This window comes from Schistocerca nitens, chromosome 4, assembly GCF_023898315.1.
Source record: "Schistocerca nitens isolate TAMUIC-IGC-003100 chromosome 4, iqSchNite1.1, whole genome shotgun sequence".
Lineage (NCBI taxonomy): Eukaryota > Metazoa > Arthropoda > Insecta > Orthoptera > Acrididae > Schistocerca > Schistocerca nitens.
The window spans coordinates 123,420,761-123,440,477 of NC_064617.1; the positions used below are offsets into that span (position 1 = coordinate 123,420,761).

Sequence of the window (19,717 nt, forward strand, 5' to 3'; positions counted from 1 at the left end):
TAGCATTCTGGTAAAAGTACAACTGTCCTAAGTTTTTAATCTTGCTTACGTGCCTGTTAACCACTCAATGCCTCAACTATATGTTTCTCCAGTACATTAAATTTACAGTGATGGTGCATAGGAATGTGTGGAAATGGTTCTGAAATAATATAATCTTTGTTTATATATTCATATAATTTCAATATATGTGTAACAAGCCATGTTGGTAAAGGCCTGTAAAACTTCGAATGAAAATATTAAATATATATGGCACGATACAAAATCCATAAAATGAGTCAATAACACGCCACATATTTACTGTAATTATGTAATATGGATATAAAAATAACATTAATTATTAATAGTATAATGAACTGGCCGTAAATGTTGCAAACTACTGTTATCTGTTGATATATCCAACTCCATAGTTTAACTTCTCTCTGAGGTCACAGAGTACATGAAGTACAGTCACTGCATAGTGGCTTGAATCACAATGGAACAGCTCCAGCTGCACCACCACCAAAGGGGCTCACAGAGTTTGTAGTCAAATAGTATGAGCCTCTCAACCTGTGCAAGAAATAATAAATATGTTTAAACAATATTGTGTATACAACAATACAGTGGATAGTTACACAATTTGATTAATGTAAGTACTACACTGAGGTGACAAGTCATGGGATAGAGATATGCACATATGCTGATGGTTTTGGAAATCATTAGGGAATTCAATATTCAGAGATCCACAGCGTCAAAAATCTGCTAAGAATACCAAATGTCTGACATTACCTCTCACCATGGACAACGAAGTGGCCGACAGTGTTCAGATAATGACAGAGCAGCAGCACCTGCATAGAGTTGTCATTGCTGACAAACAAGCAACATTTCGTGAAATAATGAGAGAAATCAATGTGGGACATATGATGATCGTATCCATTAAGATAGTATGGTGAAATTTGGGATTAATGGGTTATGACAGCAGATGACTCATGAGTGTCTTTGTCAACAGCTCATCACCACCTGGAGCACCTCTCTTGGTCTCTTGACCATATCATTTGGATGCTAGATGACTGGAAAATCATAGATGACTGGAAAATCATGGCCTGGTCAGATGAGTCCTGATTTCAGTTTGTAAGAGCTGATGGCAGGGTACAAATGTGGCACAGACTCCACCAAACCATGAACCCAAGTTGTCAGCAAGGCACTGTGAAAGCTGGTGGTGGCTCCATAATGGTTTCGGCTGTGTTTACATGGAATGGCCTGGGTCCTTTGGTCCAATTTAATTGATCACTGACCTGAAATAGTTATGTACAACTACTTTGAGACCATTTGTATCCATGGTTGGTTTGAAGAACATTCAGGACAATTCAAGCAAATGATTCTGCCACCCAGATTGCCCAACATGAATCCAAACAAACATTTATGGGTCTTAATCAAAAGGTCAGTTTGTGCACAACATCCTACAGTGGCAACATTTTCACAATTATGGATGGCTCTAGGGGCAGTACGTCTCAATATTTCTGCAAGATACTTCCAACAATTTGTTGAATCCATGTCATGTCACATGATATTATGAGGTGTTCCATGACTTTTGTCACCTCAGTGTATATTGGCTAGGAAAGTTTTGGATTTGTGGACACAGCATACATTTACAGGACAACCTTATTGTGTCCATTTACTATGCACAAGGTTCAACAGAATTGTGTCATACCTCACACTAAACAAATACAAAAGAAAGAACATTGAATTAACAATTTGAATTTGAACACTTTTCATTAAAGATACTTACTACGTAAAAATTAGTGTATAACTACTTCATAGGTGAGTTCCTACTATCTCCCATAGCTAGTGGCACCATCTGATGCTACACATAACTGAATAACTGGCATAACATTACTGTTGACTGCTGTGGCACCACTACCCAGAGGGTACTTGTCACCAGGAGCACTTTCTGGTAGGACCATGCCATAACCTGGTATATAAGCCAGCCAAGGGATTGTCTGAGTCTGTCGTGATGTGGCCTGGTGGCCTGTGGAATGTGCATAGAGTGTGATACCGGTCTGGCAAGGGTGGACAGTTTTTGCCCTAGACCTAGGTGGAATTTGGATATGGCATGGACTAGTCTTTGCTTTGGAAAATGGATTCAATTTAGCTTGCACTGTTTCCAAGATGCATCCTGTAGATTTCTCTGGCTGTAAATAAATAAAAGCAAGTCTCATATACCTTGTGTGGAAATTAATATAGAAAACAGGTGCATGCATTTAAGAAGTCAGTTAATTTGCAAAAATTGTGATCTATGGAGAGTGATTCCAGTTTAGTTTTAACTGCCTGTAGTTAATCATGTTCTACATTATAACAGAAGAAACTTGTTGAAACTGTTATTCCTCTAAGTATGTAACTCTTTTATGAACATACTGGTGAGCTATGGATAGTTTTTGTCATCCCCTTTTTTTGGGGGCGGGGGTTTACAATCTTGGCAGAATCTCTCTACAATCTCATTAAAATGTATGTTTTACTCCAAAACTCGATAAAGTAACTTTCTTATAGGAATGTTTGTCATTGTAACCAAATATGCAGTTAAGATGATAGGACTGGATAATATGACTAAGCCAATGATTTACTTTTAAACAACAAATGACTTTAAATTTTGAGGTATGCTGTTTTTTAGTAGCTACAAAAATGAATCATAATAAAATACAGTTAATAAAATTAAACACAATACATTTGATCAATTAGATGGAATGGTAATGTACCAACAGCATTGAATTGCTAGAAGTCATTTCCTTAATCCAGCAGCCCTTTCATGAAACCCTAACCATGCACAAAGCTCTTGAAATTCAGTCACAAAATTATTCACAATAATTTCATTTCCAGGGGCAGTGCTTTCACTTCAAATTTCATCACAGCTGATGATTGCGGCATGTGCTCATTGCTCTCACTTGGAACACTAGAACCATAGTTAAGTTTTCCCTTTCCAAACTGAGTCTGTCACTCTGGAGCAGTGCACAGACTGTTTTGAAACTGTGTGGCAGACCAGGATATGTATCTGGAACCTGCTCTTTCACAGGCTATGTTTTTATTAAATGAGCTAAGCAGGCATGACTCTCAATCTGCTCTCACAGCTTTACTGTACAGAAGCTGTTCTGCATACACTAGAGCTTTTGTGAAGTTTGGAAGGAAGGAGACTAGATACTGACTCAAGTAAAGCTATAAGAGCAGGTTGTGAATTTTGCCTACTTACAAGGGAACCTCCCCATCGCACCCCCCTCAGATTTAGTTATAAGTTGGCACAGTGGATAGGCCTTGAGAAACTGAACACACATTAATAGAGAAAACAGGAAGAAGTTGTGTGGAACTATGAAAAAATGAGCAAAATATATAAACTGAGTAGTCCATGCGGAAGATATGCAACATCAAGGATAATACCCGCACCGCAGCGTCGTGGTCCCCTGGTTAGCGTGAGCAGCTGCGAAACGAGAGGTCCTTGGTTCAAGTCTTCCCTTGAGTGAAAACTTTAATTTTTTATTTTCAGTTTATGTGACAAACTATTATGTTTTCATCAGTTTTTTGGGAGTCATTATCACATCCACAAGAAAACCTAAATTGGGCAAGGTAGAAGAATCTTTTTACCCATTCGCCAAGTGTACAAGTTAGGTGGGTCGACAACAAATTCCTGTCATGTGACACACATGCCGTCACCAGTGTCGTATAGAATATATCAGACATGTTTTTCTGTGGAGGAATCGGTTGATCTATGACCTTGCGATCAAATGTTTTCGGTTCCCATTGGAGAGGCACGTCCTTTCGTCTACTAATCGCACGGTTTTGCGGTGCGGTCACAAAACACAGACACTAAACTTATTACAGTAAACAGTGACGTCAATGAACGAACGGACAGATCATAAATTCGCGAAAATAAAGAAATTAAAATTTTCACTCGAGGGAAGACTTGAACCAAGGACCTCTCCCTCCGTAGCTGCTCACGCTAACCACGGGACCACGGCGATACTCGACTAACGCTCTCCTTGATGTTATATATCTTGCGCTTGGACTACTCAGTTTCTATATTTTGCTTATTTTTTCGTAGTTCCACATAACTTCTTCCTGTTTTCTCGATTGATCTTTGTTCAGTTTTTCAAGGTCTATCCACTTTGACAACTTATAACTAAATCTGAGGGGGGTGCGATGGGGAGGTTCCCTTGTTAGCATCACCACCTCTGAAAGACCAGGTTCCAGATTCATGTCCTGGTCTCCCACATGGTTGCAGCCTCCCAGGAATTTTGTTTTCCCTTATTCAATACAAGTAATGTAATTTTATCCATCAGTTTTTTATGTCTGTATCATCATTAGTGTAAACATACTGGAGATCAATAGGATCTTAATATTCTGCTGAGTCAAAGAGCAGCTGATGAATGAATGGCTTCTTCATTTTAGTGGGAATCAACAGCTTGGTTTTGACTTTTACAGCTACCACTGTTTGCATTCTCCACTTTTTCGTCATCCTCTTTTCTTCACCAAAGAAATGTTTTTCTTAGGTCTCGTAAATCTGCCGTCTAATCTCCCCCATTACTGTCAGAAGTTGTGGAGCATTGGAAGTTGTGCTTCTTTCAGTTGGAGGATGAGTAGGCAAGGTCATAATTCCATATTGCTGAATGGGATTTGAATGTAGCTCAACTGAATCAAAATCAGTAGTCTACAAGTAAGTGAAGGTGAAGCTGTTGTAAAGCCATAGGATGGTTTGAACAGTACAGTACTTTACTAGGTATAATCTATTACAATTGTCATTGCCTTTTCCTTCCTCGAACCTTTGAACTGACTTACTCAGTCCATTTACTAGGAGACATACAGTTTGATGGGGATTCTGAAGCATGCCACAACTCGGCATTTTTTCACATTCATACTCATTGCCAGAGATCGAGGAAGTGAACAGTGACAGATAAATATCCTAGAAGTGACTGGGGATCAAACACAACACCTTAGGATTGGTAGGTTGGCACTTTACCACTAAGTCCCTGAGTCATGCTGGTATATTGAAAACAAAATAATGTGCCCCATGGCTGTGCAGATGGCAAAGTATGGCAGGGGACAATGGTAGTGGTGGGGGTTCCATTCTGCGTGGCCACTGCACAGTAGGGAAGGTGCAGCTCAACAGCTGATGACTGCTCACAAGCAGTAGCATGTCTGCAATTGATTGTATTTACAGGTTATGCCAGTATGATTAATAATTTGACAAGTCAATCATATATCATTAAAAATACAATAGGTTACAGGATTATGTTGGAATCACAAGGGAAGGAGCAATTTATTTTGTGTGACTTGTAAACCTTTACTTTCTCTTTCTTGTTGCCATGTTAGAATTAGCTTCTTGTGCAAAACCACAATGGGGTTTACACAATTTCACTTTATTAATATGCTAATGTAGTTGTTAATTCCAAAAGAATCATAAAATAGTCTATTATTAAGTGAACAAATTAGGACAAGTCGGTTCAATAGATTATGAAAAGCTCATTATCAGTATAAAAATAAACATAATTTCTTCTGTTATGTTGTTGCAAATCCATACTAATTCTCATTTCACCAGATATTGATGGCTCCTAAAATAATTACATTTGTTCATTGAAAAAAGCTGTACTCACTCATGTATGGTGACAGACAAGAAAGTTTGCATATCTGCTATATGTGAAAAATAGTCTCAGTTTTGTGCACAATCATGTGCCAAAAACTCTGTGATCTCAAAACGTTTTATGCAGTATGGGGGATGTTGTGCATATTTCACTTTCACTTGTTTGCAGTTGTGAGCAGAAGGGAATGCTCTACACAAAATTGTGTTACCTTAAGATTAGAGAGAGATATACAGAGTGATTCTGTGATTATGGCATGAACTTTTAGGTGTAATGGTGAAGGGTCAATGTATCAATTTGAGGCACGAGACCTTGCTCCAAAAATGTTAGTCAAAAAGTGTAAGTGAAAATCATTCTGATACCACTGACAGTGGAGTACTTGTACTGGTACTGTTTTTGCTAAGATTGTGGGGTAGGAAACTTTGAGAGGTGGTAGTATGGATGGAAACAAGAAAAAAGGTGCACTTTTTTCAGTAGAAGAGATGTCTCACAGTACTGAATAGGAACAACTGCCCATTGCTCTTTTAGAGCCCTAAAGTTTACTAGGCATTTTTTTCTTGTTTTGGTCCATACTACAGCTTCTAAAAGTTGCTTACCCTACAATCTTAGTAGCAACAGTACCACTACATGTATTCCACTGTCAGATGTATCAAAATAATTTTCACTTATAGCTTTCGAAATGGTCATTTCTGGAGCAGGGTCTCTTACTTCAAATTAATAAATTTACCCTTCTCCGTTGTCCTTGAAAGTTTGTAACATCATCACAGATATGTTGGACCTTTCAGGATTTAAGCTAGCTTCCTACTTCTGCAGAGTAGATATGATGGAGGAGGAGTTGTCACATTTCTTAAAAACTGCCATAAATTCAAGAACATTGACATTAATAAATTCTGTTTAGGCCAGCATCTAGAAGCATGTGCAACAGAAGTAGAGTTCCATAACAGATCCTCTATAATAGTAACTACTTACTGAGCACCTGCAGGAAATTATAATCTATTCATAAATCATCTAGAAGCTCTTTTGGGTTACTTAACAGGAAGAAACAAAGAAATTTTGTTTGCTGGTGACTTTAATACAGATTTTCTAATGCAATCGTCCAGTAAACATTTACTGCAGTTAGTAATGTTGTCTTTCAATCTAATTCACACTGTAAACTTTCAACTAGGATCACTAAACCCTCATGGACAGCCATTGATAACATTTTTATGGACAAATCAAAGGAACAAAATCATATCATAAAACCTGTAATAAATGGACTATCAGTTCATGACATGCAGCTCCTTGTTTTAGATGTAAATTCTGAGCAGATTATCGAGACTGCTAAGTCTGAGTACAGGAGAGTAGTCAGTGAACCAAAAATTGAGTGTTTTAGAAAACTGCTCAAAGATATGAACTGGAAAGATGTTTATAGTGCCCATGACATGAATGAAAAATATAATACATTCATGAACAATGTCAGTACCATGTTTGAAAACTGTTTTCCTGTAAAACTCTATAATAAAACCATGGATTATACAAGGAATAAAGATTTCCTGTAAGACCAAAAGGAAAATGTATCTGTCGACCAAGAATAGCTCCAATACTGATGATTTAGCTAAATACAAGGAATACTGTAAAATATTAAAAAAAGTAATTCAGACATCTAAACAAATGCACTACAAGAAGAAGACAGCAATGTCAGGAAACAAAATAAAAACAATATGGGATATAGTGAAAGAGGAGACTTGTAGAACCAGAAAGGAACAGAAGCAAATATCATTAAGGGTAAATGACACATTAGTAACCGATGGGCATAGTGTGGCAAATCTATTTAACAAGTACTTATATCTGTTACTAATAGAATGGGATTGTCAGGATCAGTAAATAATGCCCTTGAATATCTGAAATTAGCCTTTACAAATAGCTTCAGCTACATGAATATGTCACTCACTTCACCAAAAGACCCCCCTGCGGGTCTGGGGTAAGATTAGGTCCGAGGTATTCCTGCCTGCCGTGAGAGGTGACTAAAAGGAGTTTCAACCGTTTTGGCCTTCCATGTGATGGTCCCCCTTGGGGTTTGACCTCCATTTTTCAAAATTCTACAGAAGTACGAGCCTTTTGGGGAAGGATGCCTTACGTGGTGTATCACTGGTCCTCAGTGCACTACGACCTTGGCACTCAGCATTGTAACGGCGTTGTAACCACACCCACTATTCCTCACATTGGGCCTAAACGCCTGATGGGTTGCACAAGTTACGCCCATAGTGCGTCCCCATCTGCATCTACAATCATGATGGACCTTCCATGGCACCCGAAATCCAGCACGGTAGCCAGCCCGTTGTGGTGGGGTCGTCATGTACCCTCTAGGTTGTAGCCCCCTGACAACACAGGGATCGTACTGCCGATACCTGAGCTGCACCCTCCCCACGTCGGCCAAGGAGTAGATGCCCGTCTCCTTGGGGCATCAGGACTCCCGGCAACGGTCATCCTGCCAGGTGGCCCTTGCTGAGGCTGGGTGGCGCCCGTGGGGAGAGCCCCTGGTCGGAGTGGGTGGTATCGGGGCGGACGTTTCGCAGATGAAACGTCAACACGTAACAGGTCGCTCTGCGGCCGAGTCTTTCAAACGGAAAGGTACTGTCTCTAGTTCTGGTTCTCCTGCCCTTTCCCCCTTGGCCACTCCCTGGGAGGAGGGACAGGCCCGCCGGCTTGGGGCGAAGTACTTCCCCCGCTATTTGGTCTGTTCTCGAACTGATGGGGGGGGACGTTCGCGACCTCCAAGCCCATGTTCTTTGTTCAGCACATTGAGGACATCTTCGGGGAAATCGAGGCTCTCAGTAAGATGCGTTCGGGGTCCGTCCTTATAAAGACCACCTCCGCCACACAGTCGGCGGCGCTGCAGGCATGCGACCGCCTAGGGGATATCCCAGTGTCCATTGTCCCGCATCTGGCACTAAATAGGACGCAGGGGGTTATTTTTCATCGTGACCTCCTGCTGCAATCTGATGAGGAGCTCAGGGCCAACCTGGAGCGCCGAGGCATGCATTTCGTCCAGCGAGTCAAGCGCGGCCCCAAAGACCGTCGCATCGACACCGGGGCCTTTATCCTCGCCTTCGAGGGGGACGTTCTCCCGGAGAAGGTAAAGGTGATGTGCTACCGGTGCGACGTGCGACCTTACGTCCCGCCTCCTATGCGCTGCTTTCGGTGTTTGCGCTTTGGGCACATGTCATCACGGTGTGAGGCTGAGCCCCTTTGTGGCGATTGTGGACGTCCTCTTCGTGAGGAACATACATGCACCCCACCACCTCGGTGCGTCAATTGTCCTGGCATCCACTCGCCTAGATCTTTAGACTGCCCCACGTATCAGATGGAGAAGAAGATTAAAGAATTAAAAACTTTGTATCGTCTCTCTTATTCTGAGGCCAGGAAGAAGTATGACCGCCTCCATCCCGTGACGTTGACAACTTCGTTTGCCTCAGTCGTGTCCCCTCCTTCCACAGTATCCTCACCCCTATCCTGTCCCCCCTCCACCTCCTCACCCCATCCGGGGTCTCTGCCCCCGCCTCCCAAATCCCTCCCTTCCAAGTCCTCCTCCCCCGTGGCCCCCACCCCCTCTGCCGCAGGGGCCACCCTTCCTCCTCCTGCCCCTCCGCCGCCTGAGAAGCGATCTTCTTCTCAGGCGTCCATCGGGGAAACTTTCCGGACCCTGGCTTCCAAGGTCCAGCATTCCAAAACGGACCCCGCGCGAGGACCTTCTTTGGGTCCAGCCCACCAAGCCCATGCCTCATCGGACTTCCAAGAAGCCCTCCAAAAAGTAGTCTTTATCCCCCTCTCCACCCCGGTGCGTTTCATCTGACACTCCTTCCGTGAGTCGCTGCTCCCGGCCGTCTTCCGTTTCGCTGGGACGCTCTGCTGCCAGGCGCTCAGCTGGCCTCTCGTCGGCGAATGATGCTGCCCCTCCTACACCACCAGGGACAGCGGCCACAGCTGGCGACGACTCGATGGAACAGGATCCTCCTCCCGCCGGTTGTAGCGTTGTTCCCTTGAAACCTGGCCCTCAGTGGCTGTTGAGGTGACCAGCTCTTCCCCTGTTTCGTTCCCCCTTTTTTCTGACTAGCGATGGCTTTGTTACATTGAAACATAAGAGGTATTCGATCTAATCGGGAGGAATTACAACTGCTCCTCCGCCTGCACTGTCCGCTCGTCCTTGGTCTCCAGGAAACCAAGTTGCGCCCAACTGACCGTACTGCTTTTACCCACTACACCTCGGAGCGGTCTAACCTCACCCCTGTGGACGGTATTCCAGCTCATGGTGCGGTCATGTTGCTCGTTCGGGACGATGTCTATTACCATCCCATCCCATTGACCACCCAAGCAATAGCTGTCCGTATTACTCTTTCTGCCTTTACTTTTTCTGTTTGTACCGTCTACACTCCATCGTCATCCGCAGTTAGTCGGGCTGACATGATGTACCTGATTGTTCAGCTTCCTCCGCCGTTTTTATTGTTTGGCGACTCCAATGCCCATCATCCCCTTTGGGGCTCTCCTGCATCCTGTCAGAGAGGCTCCCTCTTGGCGGATGTCTTCAACCATCTCAATCTTGTCTGCCTCAGTACTGGCACCCCGACTTTCCTCTCGGACTCTACTCATACCTACTCCCACTTGGACCTCTCGATCTGTTCTACCATTCTTGCCCATCGGTTCGAGTGGTATGTCCTTTCTGACACCTATTCGAGCGACCACTTCCCCTGTGTCGTTCGTCTTCTGCACCACACCCCATCCCCACGTCCTTCGAGTTGGAACATACCGAAAGCTGACTGGGGACTTTACTCCTCCCTGGTGACCTTTCCGGACCACGATTTTCTCAGTTGTGACAGTCAGGTTGAGTACCTCACGGCTATTATCATCAATGCTGCCGAACGTTCCATTCCTCGTACTAACTCTTCTTCACGTCACGTTTCCATTCCCTGGTGGAATGAGGCTTGTAGAGACGCTATCCATGCTTGACAACGTGCTTTACGCACCTTTCGCCGCCATCCTACGTTGAATTGTATTGGATACAAACGACTCCGAGCGCAATGCTGTAGAGACATCAAAGACAGCAAAAAAGCTTGTTGGGCCTCTTTCACCAGCTCCTTTAACAGTTTTACTCCCTCTTCTGTCGTCTGGGGTGGCCTGCACCAGCTGTCGGGCATTAAGGCCCACTCCTTGGTAGCTGGCCCGACCTCAGGTAATGAGGTCCTTGTTGATCCTGTGGATGTCTCCAACGCCTTCGGCCGCTTTTTCGCGGAGGTTTCAAGCTCTGCCCATTACCACCCTGCCTTCCTTCCCAGGAAAGAGGCAGAAGAGGCTCGGCGACCTTCCTTCCACTCGCTGAATCTGGAAAATTATAATGCCCCCTTTACTATGCGGGAACTCGAACGTGCACTTGCACTGTCCCGGTCCTCTGCTCTGGGGCCAGATGCCATTCACGTTCAGATGCTGGTACACCTTTCTTCAGCAGGCAAAAGCTTCCTTCTTCGTACCTACAATCGCGTCTGGACCGAAGGTCAAGCCCCATGCGTTGGCGTGACGCCGTCGTGGTTCCTATACCCAAACCCGGGAAGGATAGACACCTTCCTTCTAGCTACCGCCCCATTTCTCTTACAAGCTGTGTCTGTAAGGTGATGGAGCGCATGGTTAACGCTCGGTTAGTTTGGATTCTTGAATCTTGACGGCTACTTACCAATGTTCAATGCGGATTTCGTCGCCGCCGCTCCGCTGTTGATCACCTTGTGACCTTGTCGACATTCTTCATGAACAACTTTTTGCGAAAGCGCCAAACGGTAGCCGTGTTTCTCGATTTGGAGAAGGCTTATGATACCTGTTGGAGAGGAGGTATCCACCGCACTATGCACAGGTGGGGTCTACGCGGTCGCCTGCCCCTTTTTATTGATTCCTTTTTAACAGATCGACAGTTTAGGGTACGTGTGGGTTCCGTATTGTCCGACGTCTCCCTCCAGGAGAACGGAGTGCCTCAGGGCTCCGTCTTGAGCGTAGCCCTTTTTGCCATAGGGATCAATCTAATTATGGATTCCATTCCACCTAATGTCTCAGGCTCTCTTTTTGTCGATGACTTCGCGATCTACTGCAGTGCCCAGCAAACATGCCTCCTGGAGCGCTGCCTTCAGCGTTGTCTAGACAGCCTATACTCATGGAGTGTGGCAAATGGCTTCTGGTTCTCTGAAGAGAAGACGGTTTGCATCAACTTTTGGCGATATAAAGCGTTTCTTCCGCCATCCTTACATCTCAGTCCCATTGTTCTCCCATTCGTGGAAACAACTAAGTTTCTAGGGCTCACACTGGACAGGAAACTTTGTTGGTTGCCGCACGTCTCTTATTTGGCTGCCCATTGTACACGTTCCCTTAATGTCCTCAGAGTTCTTAGTGGTTCATCTTGGGGAGCGGATCGCACTGTCCTGCTTCGCTTGTATTGGTCCATAGTCTGATCAAAGCTGGATTATGGGAGCCTCGTCTACTCGGCCATCCCTCTTACGCCATCTCAACTCCATCCACCATAGGGGGTTACGTCTTGTGACCGGAGCATACTACACGAGTCCCGTCGAGAGTCTTTATGCTGAAGCTGCCGAATTACCATTGACCTACCGGCGCGACGTACTTCTTTGTCGGTATGCCTGCCGGCTGTTGTCAATGCCCGACCACCCCTCTTATCAGTCCTTCTTCGCCGATTCTCTCGGCCGTTAGTATGGGTTGTATGTGTCTGCCCTGCTGCCCCCTGGAGTCCGCTTTCGTCGCCTGCTTCGACAATTGGATTTTGCCCTCCCTACCACCTTCAGAGAGGGTGAGAGCCCGACACCAACTTGGCTCCAGGCTCCGGTTCATATTTATCTCGACCTCAGCTCACTCCCGAAGGAGGGTACTCTGGCTGCTGTGTATTGCTCACGGTTTGTCGAACTTCGTGCGCGACTTGCCAGTCACACCTTTATTTACACTGATGGCTCCAAAACTGATGATGGTGTCGGCTGTGCCTTTGTCGTCGGGGCCGTCACCTTTAAATACCGGCTCCTCGACCAATGTTCCAGCTTTACGGCCGAGCTTTTTGCTCTCCATCAGGCCGTTTAGTATGCCCGCCATCACTGCCATTCATCGTATGTACTCTGCTCTGATTCACTCAGTGCTCTTCAGAGCCTTGGAGCTCCATATCTGGTCCATCCCTTGGTGCAACGGATCCAGCAGTCCCTCCATTCTTTTGCTGATGGTGGCTCTCCTGTCAGCTTTCTGTGGGTTCCCGGCCATGTAGGAGTGCCTGGGAATGAGGCTGCTGATGCTGCCACCAAGGCTGCAGTCCTCCTGCCTCGGCCAGCCTCCCATAGTGTCCTGTCATCTGATGTTAGTGGGGTTGTTTGTAAGACGCTTGTGTCGTTGTGGTGGGATACTTGGTCATCACTTCAAGGAAACAATCTCCGGGCAGTAAAACCGTTCCCAACTGCTTGGACAAACTCCTCCCGACCATCTCGGCGAGAAGAGGTCCTTCTGACCAGGTTGCAGATTGGGCATTGCCGGTTTAGCCACCGCTACCTGCTCTCCGGTGACCCAGCCCCGCAGTGCCCTTTTGGTCATGCATTAACAGTGCGCCATGTTTTATTGTCGTGTCCCCGTTTTAGTCAATCTCGTGTTGTCCTGTCTCTGCCATCTACCTTACCGGATATTTTAGCTGATGACGCTCGAGCAGCTGCTCGTGTTCTTCGTTTCATTACTTTGACTGGCTTGTCCAAAGACATCTAACTCTTTCATTTATTTTATTTGCATCTTTGTAAGAACTTTCTGGTGTCACCCCCCCCCCCCCCCCCCTTGAGTTTTACTAGATTCTATGTGCTCTAACAATTGTGACTGGGCGCTAATGACCTCAGCAGTTGAGCGCCCTTAATCCCCAACAAAAAAAATTCACCAAAAGAAATAACTTCCATAATAAAATCTTTGAAAACAAAGCATTCTAGTGGTTACGATGAAATATCAACAAAGTTAATTAAGGTATGCTCTTGTGAGTTTGGTAAAATTTTAAGTTACTTGTGTAACCAGTCAATTATAACTGGGACATTTCCTGACTGGCTAAAATATGCAGATGTTAAGCCTCTATTCAAGAAAGGGGATAAAGAGATACCATCAAACTACAGACCGATTTCACTTTTGCCAGCATTCTCAAAAATTTTAGAAAAAGTAATGTACAGGCAGCTTCTCAACCATCTGACCACAAATAACATATTATCAAGAACACAGTTTGGATTTCTGAAGGGTTCTGATATTGAGAAGGCTATTTACACCTACAGTGAAAATTTACTTAATTTATTAAATAACAAATTACAAGCAGCAGGTATTTTCTGTGAATTGTCAAAGGCATTTGATTGTGTGAACCACAACATCCTTTTAAATAAATTAGAATTCTATGGTGTCACAGGCAGTACTGCAAAATGGTTCAAGTCATACCTACCTAACAGGAAACAAAGGGTGTCAGTACAAGGGACTAGTGAATTAAGTCATCAGTCATCATCAGAATGGGAAGAAATTACATGTGTTGTCCCACAAGGATCCATCTTAGGGACATTGCTTTTTCTTGTGTACATTAATGATCTTTCATAAGTTACTCTGCCAGAAGCAGAGTTCATTTTCTTTGCAGATGACACAAGTATTGCAATAAATAGCATGTCGAGTGTAGTTCTAGAAAGATCTGCTAATGATATTTTCATGGATATTAATAAATGGTTTAAAGCCAACTCATTGACATTAAACTTTGAAAAGACTCACTACATGCAATTCAGAACCTGTAAGAGGTTTCCATCCAGCATATGCATAAAGTATGAAGAAGAGCAGATAGAAGAGGTTGGCAGTCTTAAATTCCTGGGATTACAACTTGACAATAAATTCAGTTGGGAGGAGCACACCACAGAACTGCAGAAATGCCTTAACAAATCTGTATTTGCAATTCGAGTGTTAGCAGACATAGGCGACATAAAAATGAAAAAGCTTGCATACTTTGCCTACTTTCATTCCATAATGTCATATGGTATAATATTTTGGGGTAACTGTTAAAGTCAAACAAAAGTTTTCAGAGTCCAAAAGCGTGTAATACGTATTATTTGTGGAGTAAATTCATGGACGTCATGTAGAAACCTCTTCAAAGAACTGGGTGTACTAACCACTGCCTCTCAGTATATTTACTCCTTAATGAAATTTGTCCTGAATAATATATCTCTTTTTCCAACAAACAGATCAGTTCATACATACAATACCAGGAACAAAAATGATCTGCACAAAGACTTAAAAGCACTTACTTTAGTTCAAAAAAGGTCCACTACTCAGGAACACTCATCTTCAATAATTTGCCAGCAAACATAAAAAATTTAGTTGGCCAACTCCTTTTACTCCATTGACGAATTTTTTAACAGAAACAAATGATGTATTGTGTATATTTATTGTTATTTCAGCTTTAAAAAAAATGACATGTTCCACATCCATGAGGATCTCCTCGGCATGGATCTATGGAACGAAAAACTAATCTAATCTAATCTAAACCCTGTACATCTCTCAAGTTTAGATTTTGTATGCAGCAAAGTACGAAGGCTGGTCAAAAATATCCCCCCCCCCTTTGTCTTTTGTTGTTGAAACCAACAATGGTATCATGATGCATGCACACACTATGTTTCTAGGCATTATTTTATGACTGGAAACAACCAGTTGCTGGGTAGCTGTTGACAAGTGAGTTTGTGTTGTGGGAAAAATGACAGGAAAGTTGGAATGACATTATTGCATCAAATTTTGATTTTAAGCTTGGCGATTCTGAAGTTGACACAATGTGCAAGATTCAAGAACTGTTTGGGAATGAAGCAATGTGTACCACACATATAAAGTGGTGGTACAACAGTTTCAAAAATCCCACAACTCTTTTGTGGATACGTGCGTAGCGAGCACGGGACCCCGAGCTAATGTGGCCCTCCTTCCTTTCCGGGCTGCTGCATACCTTCCCTTTCCGCATCCTTCCCCATCCCCCATCTTCGCTCTCCCCCCCCCCCCCCCCCTCCCCTCTCCCCTCACCTCTGGCTTTTTCCTTCACTTTCTCCCCCTCTGGGAGTATGGTTTGTGCCTACGTCCGGAGACGGACGCTCGAATCTGTTACAAATTCTTTGCTTTCTCCACTTGCAAGTCTTCGTCCTTCCTCTGTCCTTCTCTTTTCCTTACCTCTTCTCTTTACCCTTTTCTCCACTGCGGCGTTTGAGACCCCTCTTATTTCCTTTCCCTTCCTCTTTTTTCCTCCCTGTGCATGTCTGAAGGCCGACCCACGCATTTCCATGCGTAGCCAGTGATGGGGTAATGCGTAGTTCCCCGCCCCGGGTAGACAGGTAGGACACGTACGTACCCCTTGGTAATGGCCAGGCCCAGGGAGGGGTGATTACCCGAGCTGATACCTTCCGAAAGTGCCAATTGGTCCCTCCGTCCGTTTGTCGGGAGGTGTGACCTGAGGTGTGAACAATCACCTAAGGCGGGAGTGCCCTCAGAGAGGGCCCCCACAAGGGAGGAGCGCGCCATCGGAGACGCCGTTAATCTTGGGGAGAATCCCCGCAATGGTTTCCTCACCTTCCACTATGTCTGCTCACAAGCGTAAGTTCAATGAGTCTCTGCCACGGACAGTTCTTCCATTGTTGCCACAGTTCCTTGTTGTTTCTCGGTCTGACGAAGGTCCCGACTTCTCCACGGTCAACCCTTTCATTACTCAGAAAGGTGTCGATGCAATTGCAGGTCCTGTAAAGTCTTGTTCCAGATTATTGAATGACACCTTGTTGTTAGAAACAGTCAGTGACCTCCAGGCACAAAAATTGCTGCGTACTTCACTGCTCCACACCTTCCCTGTCCAGGTTGAACCGCACCGCACTTTAAATTCCTCACGTGGAGTCGTTTATACACGCTCCCTCGATGGATTGTCTGACGAAGAAATTCAGCACTACCTGTCTGATCAGGGCGTAACGGCTGTTCATAGAGTTATGAAAAGGGTTGACATGAACATCATTCCAACCTGCACTGTCTTCTTGACATTTGACAAAGTTCAACTCCCATCGAAAATCAAAGCAGGCTATGAGATAATTTCCGTTCGCCCTTACGTCCCAAACCCTTCGCATTGCTATCGATGTCAGCAGTTCAATCACACCAGCCAGTCCTGTTCCAATCCGGCCAAATGTGTTAAGAGTGGCAAGGATGCCCATGAGGGTGCTTGTCCACCTCCGTCCCCTCGCTGCGTCAACTGTATGGGTGACCACGCTGCTTCCTCTCGAGATTGCCCCATTTTTAAAGACGAAAAGCTCATCCAGGAAATCAGAGTGAAGGAAAAGGTGTCGACCTTTGCTGCTCGAAAATTATTTGCCAGTCAACAGCCCACCATGCCTCAGACAGGAAAATACAGCACTGTCCTTGCTTCTCCTCGGCCAACAAAGGAGGCGGCCACGCAGACTTGTGACCTCACCTTTAGTACCACGGTCGTCAGATCGGCCAGCGCAAAGATCGCCCGTTCAACCTCACCACTTTTGCCTGCCCACTCTATGGCTCAGCCTTCATTGGGTTCTGCTAAATCTCGAGCCCACAAGTCACTTCAAAAAAAGAGAATACTCGTGAAGATTTTTTACGTACCCCAACTTCACAACCATCGGTTCCTCCTTCATCTAAACATCATATTTCCAAGAAGGCTAATAAGAAACCCAGTTCATCTCCTTCTCCGCCAAGGCGTGTCCCATCTACAGCACCACCTGGCGGAAATCGCCCTCGGCCGTCTTCTGTGTCGCTGAGGTGCACTGCTGGCGGCCGATCAACCGGCTGATCGCTGGTGGCAGGAGCTACTCCTGAACAACCTATGGATCAGGATCTTCTTTCTTCGGCTGAATGCCATTCCATGCTGTCGGTCGCAAGCTCTGAGCAGTCGTTGAGTCGACGGCAACCTTGGTCACATTCCTCCCTTTTCTGTTCACCCTATGTCCATTATCCACTGGAATATCCGTGGCATTCGAGCCAATCGGGACGAATTGATGATCCTCCTATGATCCTACTCGCCAGTAATCTTTTGCCTCAACACTGGGGTTCCTACATTTTTGTCTGCCTCCACGACAAATTTCTCTCATTTGGACCTTTTGGTCGGTACCGTTCCACTAGCTCGGCGTTTCGAATGGTTCGCCCTTGATGATACACACTCGAGTGACCACTTTCCATGTGTCCTTAGACTGCAGCCTCAAGTGACATATATGCGCCCGCGACGCTGGAAGTTTGCCCAAGCCGATTGGACACTTTTTTCGTCTCTAGTGACATTCGATGACCGTCACTTTCCTAGCGTCGGCGATGAGGTCACACATCTTACCGACGTTATTCTTACAGCTGCGGAACATTCAATACCTCGCATCCCCAAATTGCCCTGGCGCCCCGCAGTTCCTTGGTGGAACGAGGCATGCCGTGATGCAATACGTGAGTGGAAACGTGCCCTTCGCATTTTCCGCCGCCATCCTACTTTCGCCAACTGTATCCGCTATAAGCAGTTCAGTGCGCGATGCCGTCGCGTCATGTGCGATAGCAAGAAGGCAAGCTGGAAATTCTTTACTAGCTCGTTTAACTACTTCACTCTCTCCGCGGAAGTTTGGAGTCGACTTCGACGGTTGTCTGGCGCGGCTAGTTTCCCCCCGGTCTCTGGGCTCACTGTCGCGCGTGATACGTTAGTGGACCCCATCGCAATTTCTAACTCCTTGGGTAAACAAACACTTTACTGCGATTTCGAGCTCTTCAAATTACCCTCCAGCGTTTCTCCCGAAGAAACATGCTGCGGAAGTGCAACCTCTTGCTTTCTTCTCTCAAAATCGCGAAAGCTATAATACTGTTTTCTCCATGCGGGAAGTCCAACATGCACTCTCTTCTTCTCGCTCTTCCGCCCCAGGACCGGATGGTATCCACATCCAAATGTTGCTGCATTTATCAACCCTTAGTCTGCGTTACCTCCTTCGCCTTTATAATCGAATTTGGACCGACAGTATTTTTCCCAGACGATGGCGGGAAGCTATCGTCGTTCCTGTTCTGAAACCTGGAAAGGACAAACATCTCCCCTCTAGCTATCGCCCCATTTCTCTCACGAGTAGTGTCTGTAAGGTTTTGGAGCGTATGGTGAATTGCCGTTTAGCTTGGTGGCTGGAATCCCGCAGTCTTTTAACACCTGCCCAATGCGGTTTCCGAAAGCATCGTTCTGCAGTTGACCATCTTGTTACTCTCTCCACTTACATCATGAACAATTTTCTCCGGAAACGCCAAACCGTAGCAATATTTTTTGATCTGGAGAGAGCATACGATACCTGTTGGAGGACAGGCATCCTCCGCACACTGTTCTCTTGGGTCTTTCGAGGTCGGCTGCCCCTTTTTCTTCGCGAATTTATGGCAGAGTGCACATTTCGAGTGCGGGTGAACACTACTCTCTCCCATACTTTCTCCCAAGAAAACGGGGTACCCCAGGGCTCCGTGCTAAGTGTTGTACTGTTTGCCATTGCCATAAATCCAATTATGGATTGTCTCCTTCCTGATGTCTCGGGCTCCCTCTTTGTGGACGATTTTGCGATCTACTACAGCTCTCAACGGACCAGCCTTCTTGAACGACGTCTTCAAAGATGTCTCGATCGCCTCTACTCTTGGAGCATCGAAACCGGCTTCCGTTTTTCTCCCAGTAAGGCCATTTGTGTTAATTTTTGGTGACATAAGGAGTTTGTTCCACCATCCTTACATCTAGGACCTGTCAACCTTCCGTTTTCGGACGTTGCTAAATTCTTGGGTCTTATGTTTGACAGAAAACTGTGCTGGTCCTCCCACGTTTCCTATCTTTCGGCTCGCTGTCTGCGATCCCTCAACACCCTTCGTGTCCTGAATGGTACCTCCTGGGGAGCAGACCGAGTGGTCCTTCTCCGCCTCTATCGCGCCTTAGTGCGCTCGAAATTGGACTATGGAAGAATAGTTTACTCCTCTGCTCGGCCGTCTATTCTTCGTCGTCTTGACTCTATCCACCACCGTGGATTACGTTTAGTGCCTGGAGCTTTTTACACCAGCCCTGTGGAAAGCCTTTATGCTGAGACTGCTGAACC

At 45.3% G+C, this 19,717-nt stretch overlaps 1 protein-coding gene across 1 annotated transcript in view; it reads right to left on the minus strand.

Annotated features, from left to right (window-relative positions):
- Positions 1 to 206: 206 nt before the first annotated feature.
- The window catches only part of LOC126252161 (lipase member H-A-like), a 129,812-nt gene continuing 110,301 nt past the window's right edge, over positions 207 to 19,717 (minus strand). The window contains exon 7 of the mRNA XM_049953030.1: positions 207 to 546. Within this exon, the coding sequence (XP_049808987.1) occupies positions 468 to 546 (79 nt within the window). The 3' untranslated portion in view covers positions 207 to 467. The remainder of the gene's footprint in view (positions 547 to 19,717) is intronic.